The sequence below is a fragment of the Pyrenophora tritici-repentis genome, chromosome 3 (genome assembly GCF_003171515.1).
Source record: "Pyrenophora tritici-repentis strain M4 chromosome 3, whole genome shotgun sequence".
Taxonomy (NCBI): domain Eukaryota; kingdom Fungi; phylum Ascomycota; class Dothideomycetes; order Pleosporales; family Pleosporaceae; genus Pyrenophora; species Pyrenophora tritici-repentis.
Window position 1 is genome coordinate 3100400 of NC_089392.1, and position 13361 is coordinate 3113760.

The 13361-nt window shown below is 51.9% G+C and overlaps 4 protein-coding genes across 4 annotated transcripts; 1 reads left to right on the plus strand and 3 right to left on the minus strand.

Annotated features, from left to right (window-relative positions):
• Nucleotides 1-197: 197 nt before the first annotated feature.
• Nucleotides 198-3971, minus strand: PtrM4_085620 (uncharacterized protein; the record flags this gene model as incomplete). Its single annotated transcript, XM_066106681.1, has 4 exons — nt 198-871; nt 921-2793; nt 2890-3773; nt 3881-3971. 4 exons carry the CDS (start codon nt 3969-3971, stop codon nt 198-200), a joined length of 3522 nt encoding a protein of 1173 aa, XP_065963619.1.
• Nucleotides 3972-5065: 1094 nt separating this feature from the next.
• Nucleotides 5066-5443, minus strand: PtrM4_085630 (uncharacterized protein; the record flags this gene model as incomplete). Its single annotated transcript, XM_066106682.1, has 2 exons — nt 5066-5077; nt 5132-5443. 2 exons carry the CDS (start codon nt 5441-5443, stop codon nt 5066-5068), a joined length of 324 nt encoding a protein of 107 aa, XP_065963620.1.
• A 1587-nt stretch (nt 5444-7030) lies between these two features.
• On the minus strand, nt 7031-8177 carry PtrM4_085640 (60S ribosomal protein uL18; the record flags this gene model as incomplete). The annotated part of the gene is made up of 4 exons (XM_001940165.2): nt 7031-7697; nt 7750-7903; nt 7951-8023; nt 8169-8177. 4 exons carry the CDS (start codon nt 8175-8177, stop codon nt 7031-7033), a joined length of 903 nt encoding a protein of 300 aa, XP_001940200.1.
• A 571-nt stretch (nt 8178-8748) lies between these two features.
• On the plus strand, nt 8749-10135 carry PtrM4_085650 (actin; the record flags this gene model as incomplete). The annotated part of the gene is made up of 5 exons (XM_001940164.2): nt 8749-8767; nt 8820-8866; nt 8924-9070; nt 9130-9921; nt 9971-10135. 5 exons carry the CDS (start codon nt 8749-8751, stop codon nt 10133-10135), a joined length of 1170 nt encoding a protein of 389 aa, XP_001940199.1.
• Between the last annotated feature and the right edge of the window lie 3226 nt (nt 10136-13361).

A 13361-nucleotide genomic window follows, 5' to 3' on the forward strand; every position in this document is an offset into this window, starting at 1 on the left:
ATGGTATCAATAGGCTGAGAAACCCCACCTCCCTATATAATTCCCTCGCGCCACCCCCCAAGTTATTACATCAGCCGTGAACCGTGCTCATGTTAATGCTCATTCCTACCCACCCACCCCTCCATCCATGCAACCCAAACGCGAAAGTCCGCATTGCCTAAAGGAAGAACACCAAAAAATCAAATCACGCAACAACTTTAATCCTCCACAGCACACTCATCCGCCTCACCACATCCCCTACCCTTCTCCCCCGGTGCAAAAATATCCGGATTTCGATTCTTCAACGCCGCAATCTGACTGTCTTTGAAAATCTTAAAGTGCGCCGGGTCATCGCGTTCCAGATTCCTCAGCTCCTCAGCGTTTTCCACAATGCTGTCAAACGCCTCTTCCCAGCCCTTGCCTTCAATCATGGTGCGCATATCGTCACCACTGTACTTCATAAAGTACTCGCGCAGAGCAAGAATGTGCTCCGGGAGGCCCTCGCAGTCTGCTGAGCCGGAGATGAAGGCTTCGTGGTTTTCAGATGCGTTGGGTGTGGTGGGGCGGGATGAGTTGAGGAGGCCGGTGCGGACGCGGTGGCCGAAGCGGTGGAGACGGCCTTCTTCGAGGGACATGTTGCGTGAGGCGAGGGAAACGTCGGAGTTGTGGCGTGAACGGATTCTCATGGGCTCGTCTTCATCCGACTCGGGTGCAGTCTGGTCTGTTGTGACACTAGCGTCAAGCGTAGGTACGGCTGAGGTGGGTGGAGAGTTGCTAGGTATAGAGCTGGACGTGGATGCGGCATCAGACGGCTGGATACGTGTTTCCGGGTACTCGTCTTCAAAGCGTTGGATCATACCCTCCAAAGTCTGATCCAAGAACAAAAGACGGCCTGTTTTCTGTTAGCTGTATTCGTATCATGGAGAACTGGCACAACATACGGTAACTCATGTCATTGCCGCTCTTGGCCTCTCGAATAATCGCTGGCTGAATCCTTGACCGCGTATTCCGCGCCGTTTCAAGCAAGTCCTTCGACATGGCTCTTGCTTTAGAAGGTTCTTCAAGTACCGGCACCCTGCTTCTGCTCCTTGGGGTAGAAGTTCCACTGCCGGAGATCCTGCGGAGGTCCGCATCCTTGTGAGATAAGCAGTAGCTGAGCGCTTTGACAATGCCCGTTCCACCAACAATGTAGTCATTGTCGTTGTCAGCCGATGTGTTATCACTCTCCTGGTATTGTCCGTCTTCCGGACCTACGAGATGCCTCAAGATCTGCGGGATTTCGACTTGCTTCGGCGCGGCGTGGAGCTCAGGTACTTCATTGATGGACTCAATGTTGCGCAGGCAGTAGGCGACGACCTGCTTGGCGAGGGCCTTGATTACTTCACCCTGTTCAGGTGCTGGGATGTCGACATCCACACATACGAGCGAATTCGAGAGTTTGGCTGCCAGAGTAAGCGAGGCATATAGCGCAGCGGCATCTTCTTGTGTCTCTTCGTCTGTCGCGGTCGCTACACGCGTAATCTCAGGGTTTTCAAGGATGTTGATGTGTGCAATCTGTAGACAATCGGGTAGGATTTCTGCAATGGCAATCGCTGCTTCAGGCGTCATATCTACGTCCATGAGGTGTATGCGTTTCAGTTCCCTGAGCTGTGGCATATACTTCCGGAGAAGACATAGTGAGGTCTCGCCCAGGAAAAGACCCCTGTTGTGCGAGAGATCTAAGAATTTAAAGGAGGGTAGTGCTGTCAATGCGGGGAAGAGTGTCTTGAGCGAGTCGGGTGTGAGGCCAGTATCCTGTAAGCATAGTGCCCATAGTAGGCTATTCTTGCAGTGGGTAATACCCTCGCAGAGCTTTCCTATCCACGGTCGAAGGTCATTGCCGCCCAGGTCAATTCCTTGACACACACCTGAGCGTAGGTAGTGCAGGATATGCTCCAGACCCTCCTCGTCAATGTCATTTGTTGCAAGACTGACCCGCTGGATGCCGCTAATAACGCAGCCGTGAATTATCTTCTTGATGCTGGAAGAGGTCAAATTGCACTCAGCCATTGCTAGCTCTTGGAGCTCGGAGCCGCCCAGTCGCTCGGATATGGCTTTGGAGAAAATCTCGGCGATATCGCCAGTTCTGCTTCCATTCGCAGGGCCGTTGGTAGTTGGGGAAGTCACCTGTGGTGGAGGCTGGGGAAATGGTATCATGGACACATCAACTGCCATGATTGATTTGCACATGTACAGGAATAGTGCAATGTGTTTCCATCCTTCGGCTGTGATCTTGGGGTTGTTCTTGAGAACGAGTTTCTTGATGGCAGAGGAACCTTGCTGACAGAGTCCCTCTCTAGTACCAGACGAGTGATCACGGATTTTTGGTGGCTCCGGGACTTTAGCTGCGAGGAGACCAGCGAGGATGACCCTGATCTTCTCGTCGTTCAGATCGGCATCTTCCAGAAAGAGCTTCTTCACGGGTACGATAGCGAGCCAGTCGGACAGGGTCATGACATCGGCCATTTGTAACCTTGATCCAGTCAAATCCAGACATGTGACAACTCCCGGCTGGACAACGGAGCATGCGCGCGGGGCTGCGAGCTGGTCGCTGATGCGTTTGAGGATGGGCGATTCGCGCAACTGGCAACATCTTCGGTAGATGCGCAGTGGGTCGATGGTGGGCCGGTCCTGCGCACGCGGTGTCGTGGTCCCTGAGGCAGCGGGCACTCCTTCAACGCTGCCACTGTCCTCATCTCTTGTGAGCTCCAAAGGTATCGTCCCGTTCTCTTCAGCTTTCCGGCGCTTCTTCTCTTTCCGCTCTTTGCGCTCAGCCTCGGAGCGTTTCTTCTTTTCCTTCTTCTTGCTCGGCTCCTGCTTCTCGTCATCGGCAATGGTGCCTTCGGGGTTGGGATCCGCGTCTTTGCCCACGACTTCTTGGGTGATTGCGATGACACCGTCCTTGTCCTTCTCCTCGGCCACGGTCTCGGGGTTCTTCAGTGCCTCGCCCTCGCCGCGCTCCTTGAGCTTCTTCTCCTTGCGCTTCGGCTTCTTATCGTCCGTGTCTGCATCGTCCTTGTACTTGGGTCCTCCTGCGATTTCAACGTCGACACAGAAAGCGACCTTGCGCAGCTTATTCTGGTCCAGCTCTGGCACCAGACATCGCTCTCGGTTCGGGTCTACGTTCATGATCTTGCGCGGACACATGCCGCCGTTGGGGTGGGCTTTGCCCCCAGTGCCCACTTGGGTGCCCGATGACAGGCGTCGCAGCACATTCTCGACGAATGAGCTCTTGGGAGGTTGTGGAACGTAGCCTTCAGAGGCGGGTCCCGAAGCCGCCTGGATGCCGTTGAGGGCGCCGTTGGCCGAGGGCGTAGTATGGGCGGCGCCATTAGGAGCAGCGGGCGAGCCTTGAGCCTGTGTATGTGTAGTTTGCGCAGGCGAGTTTTGTGACGAGAATTTGGAGCTGATGCTGTTCATCCACGAACCGCGCCGTGACAAGGCCTTGCCATCTGGCGGCGTGGTGCCACTGACATTCTTCTCATTGCTGCCCCGACTAAGCAGCGTTGGTCGCTTAGGCGGCGCTATCTTCTGGGGCGGCGTCGCAGATTTTGGCGGTGCTGGTTGCCCTCCCTTTACTGCTGCTGCCGGCGGCGGTCGTGGGGGCGATGCGGGCCTGGTGGTCTCCGGCTTCGGCTCGTGATTTTGGTGTGATGAGCGGGGTCTATCGGGGAGGCCGCCATGCGAGGACGTCTTGGGCGGCGCATCTTTGCTCAGGCCTGGCGACGACGGTGCCTGTTGGCGATGGTGATGGTCTGTAACAGCAGCCTGTCAGCAGGGCTCTCAACAATGCCCAAGTTGCTAGGTTGCGTCGCGCCGCAAAGCCGAGCGGTCTCCACCCAGGGTCGCAAGCGGGCCATACCTCGAGTCGAGTGATGCAACCACGATACATCCACTCCATGAATCTCCTCCATAGCAGACGCGGTGTCGACGGGTGCTTGAATGGCCGTCATCTTGATTTTAGCTTCAGGGGTCTGGCCTTTAGATGCGCACAGTGTGGCCGCCGGAAGCCCGCGGGGTTATTGCTGGTACGGTAGTGCCGCACCGTGATCGGGAAGCAGTGAGACAGTCCAGACTTAGATCCGTACCCAGCGACGCGTTGCACTCAAATCAGCTCCAAGCGATTTCAAAAAGCTGCGATATGCGATATGCGACATGTGCGACGGCGAGGCGGATGGCGGAAGATGGCTAAACTACAAGGACAAGGAAGTCGGCGCCATGACGAAAGGTGTCGGCTGATAACTTCGGCTCTCCTCCACACTACTAACCCTAGCACTAGGTCCCTTGGTACACATCTTTCCGGCTATCATGATCGCCCGCGAGGATTGCCCTTCTGCTTTGTAGAGAAGCTGATCATCAACAGAGGCTTGACTCATGAGCATCCACTTGCGGCTGAAACAATGCAAAAATACACACGACAGCCCATGCGCATCTGTCTAACAGGCATGGTCGAACTTACGAGAGCAGCTGTGCGAAGAGCTCCGTCATCTTCATCTTGTCTATCAACTCAACTGGTCGCACTGCTCCTCCCTTGAGTGAAGATTGATATGAAACAAGGGTAGGTTGAACAAATCTATCTTTGCTATCTTTCTGCTATCGGAATAACAATCTGGTCACAAAAATATCTGGCCCGTCAGTTCCAAGCAGGTAGTCGAGCTAAGTGAGCATGGACAAGTTTGGAAAGAGGGAACGCTCGTCACATGGTCCGTGCTTCCAATGACACCATACACACAGCGCTGATAAAGATACACACACTGACCCTATGCGGAAGTTAGCTAAGCTCATACGAATCCTATGCACGTGAGTACTGCTAAAAATATGGCACATTTCGTCATCGACGTTAGGTTTGTCTGCAAAGTTTCTTCATTGTTTTATCTCCTCTGCCCCATCGTATCCTTGGCATATAGAAATAGCAGCTAATACTAATATTCGCTGTTATAGTTCCAGAACACTCGCTTTGGCTTTTTCTAGGGGAGTTTTCTCTTGCTTCTTTTGCTCCAATAGCTTGCACCTCCTCGTTGGCGAGTCGAGTCGAAAGTGTAGCGTACTAACAGATTGTCTGTATATACTTAGTTCGTGATCCAATGTATTTAGGAAGCGGAAAGAAACTTACAAATCCAGCGTAACAGTATTGGCATGTACTTTCAGATGTTGTGCAGCAATGATTTTCGCGATGTTCTCCCACCTGATTGCAGCAATCTCCACACACTTGATGGGATGAGCCGGGCTGAGAACCGTGACCGCCGTTACTATTACCGGGACCTTGAGCGTTGCCTGGAACGTTGCCGTTATTGTGACTGGAACTGCTTCCTATTGTTTGAGGCTCTCTCTTTTCCATTGCATTCGTTTGAAGAGCCACGATTCCCAAAGGAGTTGCAGTCGCTAGTCCCATGAAAGCGATGGTGATGATGACTGAGAAGCGCATGTTGGCGATTTTTGAGTGTAGTAGATGGACGAGATAAAGGAGTGTTGATTGATTTTGATCGAAGAGTACTTCATCTGCCTATTTATATTCGTCTCAAAGACTTCGTTATGATTAGACTATACCCAATCACTGTTAGATTCGCCAACAGACTACCGATCTGGCCAACACAGTTACAGTTCTTGCGAAATTCAGTGCCATCCCTACTGCTCCTCCAAGTGATTCTTAGATTGGTATGAACACGAGAACCAACTCGGTGATATTTCAAATCTGACCATATCTTGAACCATTGCAGATCGGTCGGGCATACTCATCCATCCATCTCTCGTGCCAAGTCCGACGTTTACAGCCACAGACAGATGCACAGTTCCAAATTGTTGATCAGAATACTGCTAGCATTGATCTAGACTTTATTGAAACTGAAGTTACGACAAGATGCCGGGGCGGGGGTTTATCGAGAACAAATAGAGTGCTAGGAATTGAATTCAATTATCCCTAGGTCACAGTGTACTCAATGTCACGACCACTAGCTTAACCGCTCGCTCACAAAATGGCATAACAATTTATGCATAGGTACTCCCACTTATCTGTCCGTATGCATCATGGACATGGATTTTACACATGCTGTCTGTGCGTATCAAGAACTATCGTTGCACCGGGGGGATGAGTAGAAGTTTGACATGCCAAGCTTAATCTGGCCAGAAAGCAGGCTTGGCAAATAAGGTATACTGTCAGCTGTCAACTTTATCTCGTCCCCCTGGTAGTCGTAAATCTAAAAGACTTTCCGCGACTTTCCGCCCCTCTTCCGCCCCGTCCCTCTTCCGTCCCGTATCTCTCCACTCTCTCCACTCCCTTCCCCACGATTAGCTGTCTCTCATCCGATACTCTTTACCCCTTTTGTAAACTACAGAACCAGACTAACTTTATCACATACTTCAGCCCCTGTGTGCCATCTGTCCGTGAGTGTCAGGGAGATGAATTTGACGGTTCCAAGGTTACTATCAATGCGTACCAAGAACTGTCGTCGTAATCCTAAAAGGCCCTACGCGAACTTCCGCACCTGTCGTCACGCACGAAATATGCTGCAACCTTGTATCAGGTTAGAGAAGTACCGATCAATGGCGGTGTAAATGAACAATGTCTTGTTCACAACAACCAAGCAATTGGGTGGGATATCAAGTAAGCGATGTCCCTGGCGCTATGGCATGGAAAGTATGTAATAGCGTGCAATGCCGCACCGCGGACTGATAACAACACTTGTGGTGTTGGGCGGAGTCAGACTACACGGGCCCTTGAGTGACCAACTAGAACAACAGCCAACAAAACATAGACTTAGACACTACATATGGCTGTTACATATGGCTGCCTCACTATCTCACATATCAAGTACATAAGACACTTTGAATAGGGGTATCTTAATTGGGGTAGCCGACTAGGGCCTGCCGTCTCATCATCTCATTGAGGTCGTGAAAGGCTAAATACAGAACATGTTTCCTGTCATGCTAGCTATCCTTCCCATTGTCACCCCTGGACGCTTGGGCCGTACTTTTGTCATCATGGAACAAAGCAAGACGAAGAGAAAGCCAACGCTTACGCAGTAATCTCGGCAATCTTGGCCTTGACACGCTCCTCCTTCTCGGCCTTGGTAAGCTTCTTGGTCCTGTACTTCAGGGACTCGGCCTTCCACTCGTCCTTGGACTTCTTGGGGCCGGCACCCTCCTCCTTCTTCCAGGGGTCCTCGCGGATCTGCTTGTGGGCATCCTGGTAGAGCTCCTCAAGACCATCAGCCTCGATGTCGTCCTCAATGTAGCCGCTGAACTGAGACTTGTAGCGCTCCTCATCGTCGTCGGCAAGGGTCTCCATGTACTCAGCAACGTGGCCACCGAAGATGTACTTGCGGAGGGTCTCGGCGTCGAGCTCCTTGCCTTCGATGTCGTATCCGGGGAAACGATTCTCGGAGTGGGGAACGAAGACACCGCCGTCAGAGCATCCCTTCATGGCGCCAAAGACACGGGCACCAGTGGACGTACGGGTGAGGCCAACATCCAAGAAGACCTTGAATGGGCGGCGCTCCTCGCCGTCAATCTCGGCGGCTTCGGTGAGAGTGAACTCACCGTCGGCCTCCTCAACACCGACGAAGTCCTCGTCAAGCTCGAGCTTCTTGAGCACACGGCGGGCAAGGAGCAGACCAGTGGCGTATGCGGAGGACCAGTTGGTAAGACCGTGGGTGATGCCGTAAGCCTTGAGCTCGTGGGCACTGTGGGGTTGTTAGCCATGAGCCGCATAGTCGCGGATTGAACGGAACGTACTAGGCGGCCATGAAGACCTTGTCACCGCTCAGCTCAGAGTGGATGATCTGGCAGATGATGTCCTTGTTGGTGAAGCGGACGACGAGGCGGTACTTGGGCGCATTGTACTTGTTCTTGGCCTGGGTAATCAACCGCTTACGCGCATAGTAGTCGGCTACGCATTGTTAGACATAGTCGCAAGTCGGATTCGTTTGTACGTACTCTTTCCCTGCCTGCGGCGCTTGTACTTGACCTGGTACCTCGAAAAGTAGGCGTCGTTCTTCTGGAGCTTGGACTTTACACAGAGTCAGCGATTGACGCTTCAAACCCGCATTCGAAGCAACTCGCAAAGACTCCACTCGACAGAACGTCGAAGCGGGGATGCCATGATGGCAAAGGCAAGGGGACTACGGTTGCGAATGCAATTCGGATGTACTTACGAAAGGCATCTTGAGCTGCTGTTAGTTGAATCGGCTGAAGAGAGAAAGTTCGATGTGCTCGCAACAGATGCAATATTGAGTGGGCGCTCGGACCAGGCTTTTAAGCGACGCGCAAGTCGTTTTTACCCCAAGGTGGGTGACCATGCAAGCAACGTCGGGATGGGTGACCACGAGCATGCTAGACTAGAGCATGTTTGCTTCTGCCTGCAGAGGAACCAACTATCAAATCTGTCAATTTCTAGCTGACGTGTTGATGTGAAATTTCAGTTGCAGCATCTGAATCAGGCAGCAACTTGGGACAGCACTTGACACAAATAGCGTTCTCCTCACATATTGTAGAATACTTGTCAAGATTAGTAGTATATTTTTAACGAATTCTTGTCAACGGCAGCGAGTAGTTATCATTCCAAGTTCAAGTTGCAGTTTAAGCATTCGCATTGCCCGTTTGGGCGCTCACGGACCCCCGACCAACCATCTGCCCCCGCCAACGTCGTCAACCTCAAGGCACGGAACACGAGCTAACAGCCAGCTCACAACATCACACCCTCCAACCTCACAACCCATTTTGAGCTTTGACAGCATGGCGGAAGTGCCCATTGGTATGCGCAGCTGCTCTGCGAGCAATTCCAGCTTTACTCACATTTCCACTAGTGCTCGATGGAGGTACCGGTTTCCTCAAGGCAGGTTATGCTGGACAGGTGAGTTGCGGCATATCATGGACAAGTGACATATAGAGCTGATGATGTGCTGTTTAGAACTTCCCAGACCACCAGTATCCGTCAATAGTCGGCCGGCCCATCCTACGAACCGAAGAGCAGAATGGCGGAGACATACAGCTCAAGGACATCATGTGCGGTGACGAGGCAGCGGCAGCGCGCTCAATGCTTCAAATCACGTACCCCGTATGTCTTCATACAATAGGATAAAGAGCAGACCAAGGTGCTAACCATGTCTCATGCAGATGGAGAATGGTATCGTGAAGCGGTGGGACGACATGCAACAACTCTGGGACTACACCTTTTACGAGAAGATGAAGCTCGACCCTACCGGCCGCAAGATCCTCCTCACCGAACCGCCGATGAACCCACTGAAGAATCGTGAGACCATGTGCGAGGTCATGTTTGAACGTTATGGCTTTGGAGGTGTATACGTAGCTATCCAGGCCGTGCTGGCTTTGTATGCGCAAGGTCTATCATCTGGTGTAGTCGTCGACTCTGGAGACGGTGTCACGCATATTGTCCCTGTTTACGAAAGCACTGTCCTCAACCACCTCACTCGCCGTCTCGATGTTGCCGGACGCGACGTCACGCGCAACCTGATTGCGCTCCTACTACGAAGAGGATACGCCCTCAACCGAACCGCCGACTTCGAAACCGTTCGTCAAATCAAGGAGAAGCTCTGCTACGTATCATACGATCTCGAATTGGACCAGCGATTGAGCGAAGACACAACAGTTCTGGTGGAATCCTACACGCTTCCAGATGGCCGCGTGATCCGAGTGGGTAGCGAGCGTTTCGAAGCTCCCGAATGTCTGTTCCAGCCACATCTCGTCGACGTTGAGCAACCGGGTATCGCCGAATTCCTCTTCAACACGATCCAGGCTGCCGACGTCGATGTCAGGAGCAGTCTGTACAAGGCGATTGTGTTGAGTGGTGGTAGCAGCATGTACCCAGGCTTGCCTAGTCGATTGGAGAAGGAGCTGAAGCAGCTATGGCTTACCAAGGTTCTTGGTGGGAACCCGGAGCGACTCAACGTACGTATACGTCAACGCGTTGCACTAACCGTTGCTGACACATTCCCAGAAATTCAAGGTCCGCATCGAAGACCCGCCACGGCGAAGGCACATGGTCTTCCTCGGTGGCGCCGTGCTTGCGAATATCATGGCCGACAAGGAAAACATGTGGATATCAAAGGCGGAGTGGGAGGAGCAGGGTGCACGCGCATTGGAGAAGCTGGGCTCCAGATGAGGCTAAATTGGAAATATCGAGACAAGCCTGCAGATGCATACCAACAAATCGAACATTTTTACAACACAGTACCGCCGTTAACAATACGCTTGGGTGAAACATTTACTCGCACCGCTTGGCAGGCCCTGTCACCTTCTTTTTGTTACCGCAGTTGGTCTCAACACCGCCCCAAGCGTCAGTAAACCTAGCTTTTGGTCACAACGGAGCGAATCCGCGCATCAATGTTGGCTGCCCAAGCTTCCCCGGCGTCTGCGGTGCTCCATCGATTGCAGCCGCAGGCGGGAGATCTGCTTAGTCTGTGAAACATTGCCGTCGTTGGACTTGCTACTTCCCGGATGGCGCGTCCATGCATGAGCGGCATGAGCGGCATGTGTAGATTGTTATTTTTTTTCTGTGTTGCCGCGCTACGCTTCTTCTGCTGATGCCCGACGCCCTTGCAGTGAGCGATAACCGCGGTATTGTCCGTATAGCCTTGTGCCCATAGTGGGTTCACTCAATGCAGCAGGTAGGTCGATCGTGATCCCTCCTGCGCCTATTCCGTTGTGTGCTCTGAGATTAACTACCTAGGTAAGGCAGCAGGTTATCCTACCTCAATCAAGCCGCTCTTGGCACGCTAACATATAACGTATTGGTTCAGGTAACGAGCCAGTTCTCGTAGCGAGCCACTTTTTACTAGTAATACTAGCTTTTTTCGCTTTTCAGAAAAGTTGAGTAACTTCTCTAGTTTTTGTTAACTGACTATTCAATTAGTTAAATTTAAAAACTTGCAATAGTTAACTACTAAAGTAACAGAATTTTATACTCTCTGGAATTCTAGAATTTGTTACCTAAACTAACGCTGTACCTTGTTTGTGCGCCACTCGTTAAGTCTCAGATACGAGATGGCATTAGCGTCTCGCGAAAGACAATACTCTTCCTCTTTATCCAGGCCGAGGCAACGCATAGCAATGGACATTTTGGGTCTAGAAGGTAACAACCACGGGGAAGGACTTCAGCGAATGAAGCTCCGCAGGCCGAGGAGCCTTTCGATGCGTTGCTCGTTCACAAGGCAGCCGAACAAGGCGACATCTCGAAACTCGTATCCCTTGTACATTCTGTCGATAACATCGACAATTATGACACCTATAGTGAATGTACATCACTTCATCTTGCCACACAAGGTCATCATGCTGAGACTGTCAAGATACTTCTTAAAGCTGGGGCAGATCCAGAGAAACTAGATTACTCAAACACTGCAGTTGATCCTCAACAAAGACGGATCATTGTACGACACAAGACAAGAGTGTGTGCGCACAGCTTTGATACAAGCTGCGCAGTGTTGGCACACAGAAGCTGTCGAACTACTTCTCACGCACGTCGCTGGCTTTCCGGACCTCAGCGCTATTAAAGATAGATCTTGTCTGACCGAGGCCTTTTTCATAGCGCTATATGGGTATTGTTGCGATTATCATTGTCGCGAACGTCTCTATCAGAGAACCCCGGACAAGTACGAAAACTTGGCCCAACGATTCTTATCTGTGCTTCAGAATCTCGTACACTACGGGGCTGACATAAACGCCACAGTGCCAGAGACCGACATGGCTGGCTTCTGGCTTCTCACGGGTCCAGTACCGAGCTTCAACCTTGAGAGTGTTCTAGATATGCTGTTGTCGAAGGGTCTACGCGTAGATGAAGAGCCACGTCTAGATGATGTCATCCACCTCCCATCATGGTCGCCCTCGCATACGTCAAAGATATCGAGATTATTAAAACGATGGTAGAGGCTGGGGCTAGCTTCCAAGTGACGGACCAGAGCTTGCGTACACCACTCCACCTTGCTCAAACGCGAGCAATTGCAGAGTTCGTCTGTAGCCTTGGGGCAGATAGATCGGCTAAAGACGACCGGGGATGGATGCCCCTCCACACGGCATTTCACGAAGTGCACACAGACGTGATAGATCTTCTAACCTCTCGCCGTTTAAGTGTGAATTAACCTTCCAGAGGACCTATATATTAAATTGCTTGTTATTATTAGTTAGTTACAGTTAATAGGTTTTAGATAGTAAACTAGTTAGTTATAAGTTTTAGTTTTTACTATTAACTACCTCATACTTAGTGCGCTAATTATTAGCCAAGGCAATCTAATGCTACGATAATATGCTAACACAATTGACCCTAGAAACAACGTTGACGGTTGACACCACATGCATTACGATTGAGGGAGAGCCGCTCCCACGGGAACAACCGTGCTATGCATTGCCATATTGACGGCCAACGCAAATTACCGCCGCAACGAGCGGTCGCCGAGCCCGCTTCCACCAAAAATCTTCCATTGTCAGACTGCTTGTCTGCGCTTTGTGTTGGATGACGCGGAGACCAAACGCGTATTGTGTGCAATAGGTACCCAATTGTCAGGGCCCGGCAATCTTGTCCGTCCTACTGCTACCAAGCCGTCATGACAAGTTGATGTAATGCACGCTAGTCTTGAGTACCAAGGTCTTCAAGAATTGCCGGCGCTCGGGGTGGTGTCGTGTCGTGTCTGGTGGGCGCTGTCTTTGTCTCATCAGACCCTTTGCTGACGAGCACGCGCGCGAAGCAGAGGGTGATGGAGGCTGCAACACAACGCAGGGCTCTGATGCAGCGGTCCAACGGTACCCTATCGCACCAGGTCAAGCTGCAGGGCAGTTGATGGAGGTTTGGCAATGCCGTCTTCGCTCCACGCGTTTAGCGCCGGGAATTCCAGGCATGGCAGTGGGCACGTGTTGGCCGCGAGAAAAGGAGCCATGGCACCCATGAAGCTGCACTGCGTCATTATCGCCGTTCTGCACAGGTAGCTCGCCTGAACGATTTCGTATGGCTAGCGAGGCAGGAAATATGACGCCCCGCTCTAGGACAGCGTACCAAGGCCTGCGAGGCTCAATGACGAATGGTAGCGCCTCCCGTGGCGGCAGGCCTCGTTGTTAGCAGACCGCTGCATTTGCATGGTATCGTACAGTATGTAAAGGGTGCCCGTGTACCGCACATTTGCTCAACTCGTCACATTACATCGCCCTCGCAGCCCCAGCAGCAGACATCGACATCGACATCCACGGCCGGCGCCAACACTGAAACTAGCCGACCACCTACTCCAGCTTATGTTAGTTTGATTGTGGGCCCCAGTTTCGGGAAAAACACACGCGCCATCTGTACTCCGCCATAACCGGCCCGCCGCTACAGGTTGCAACTGATAGACACATTTGTTTTATGT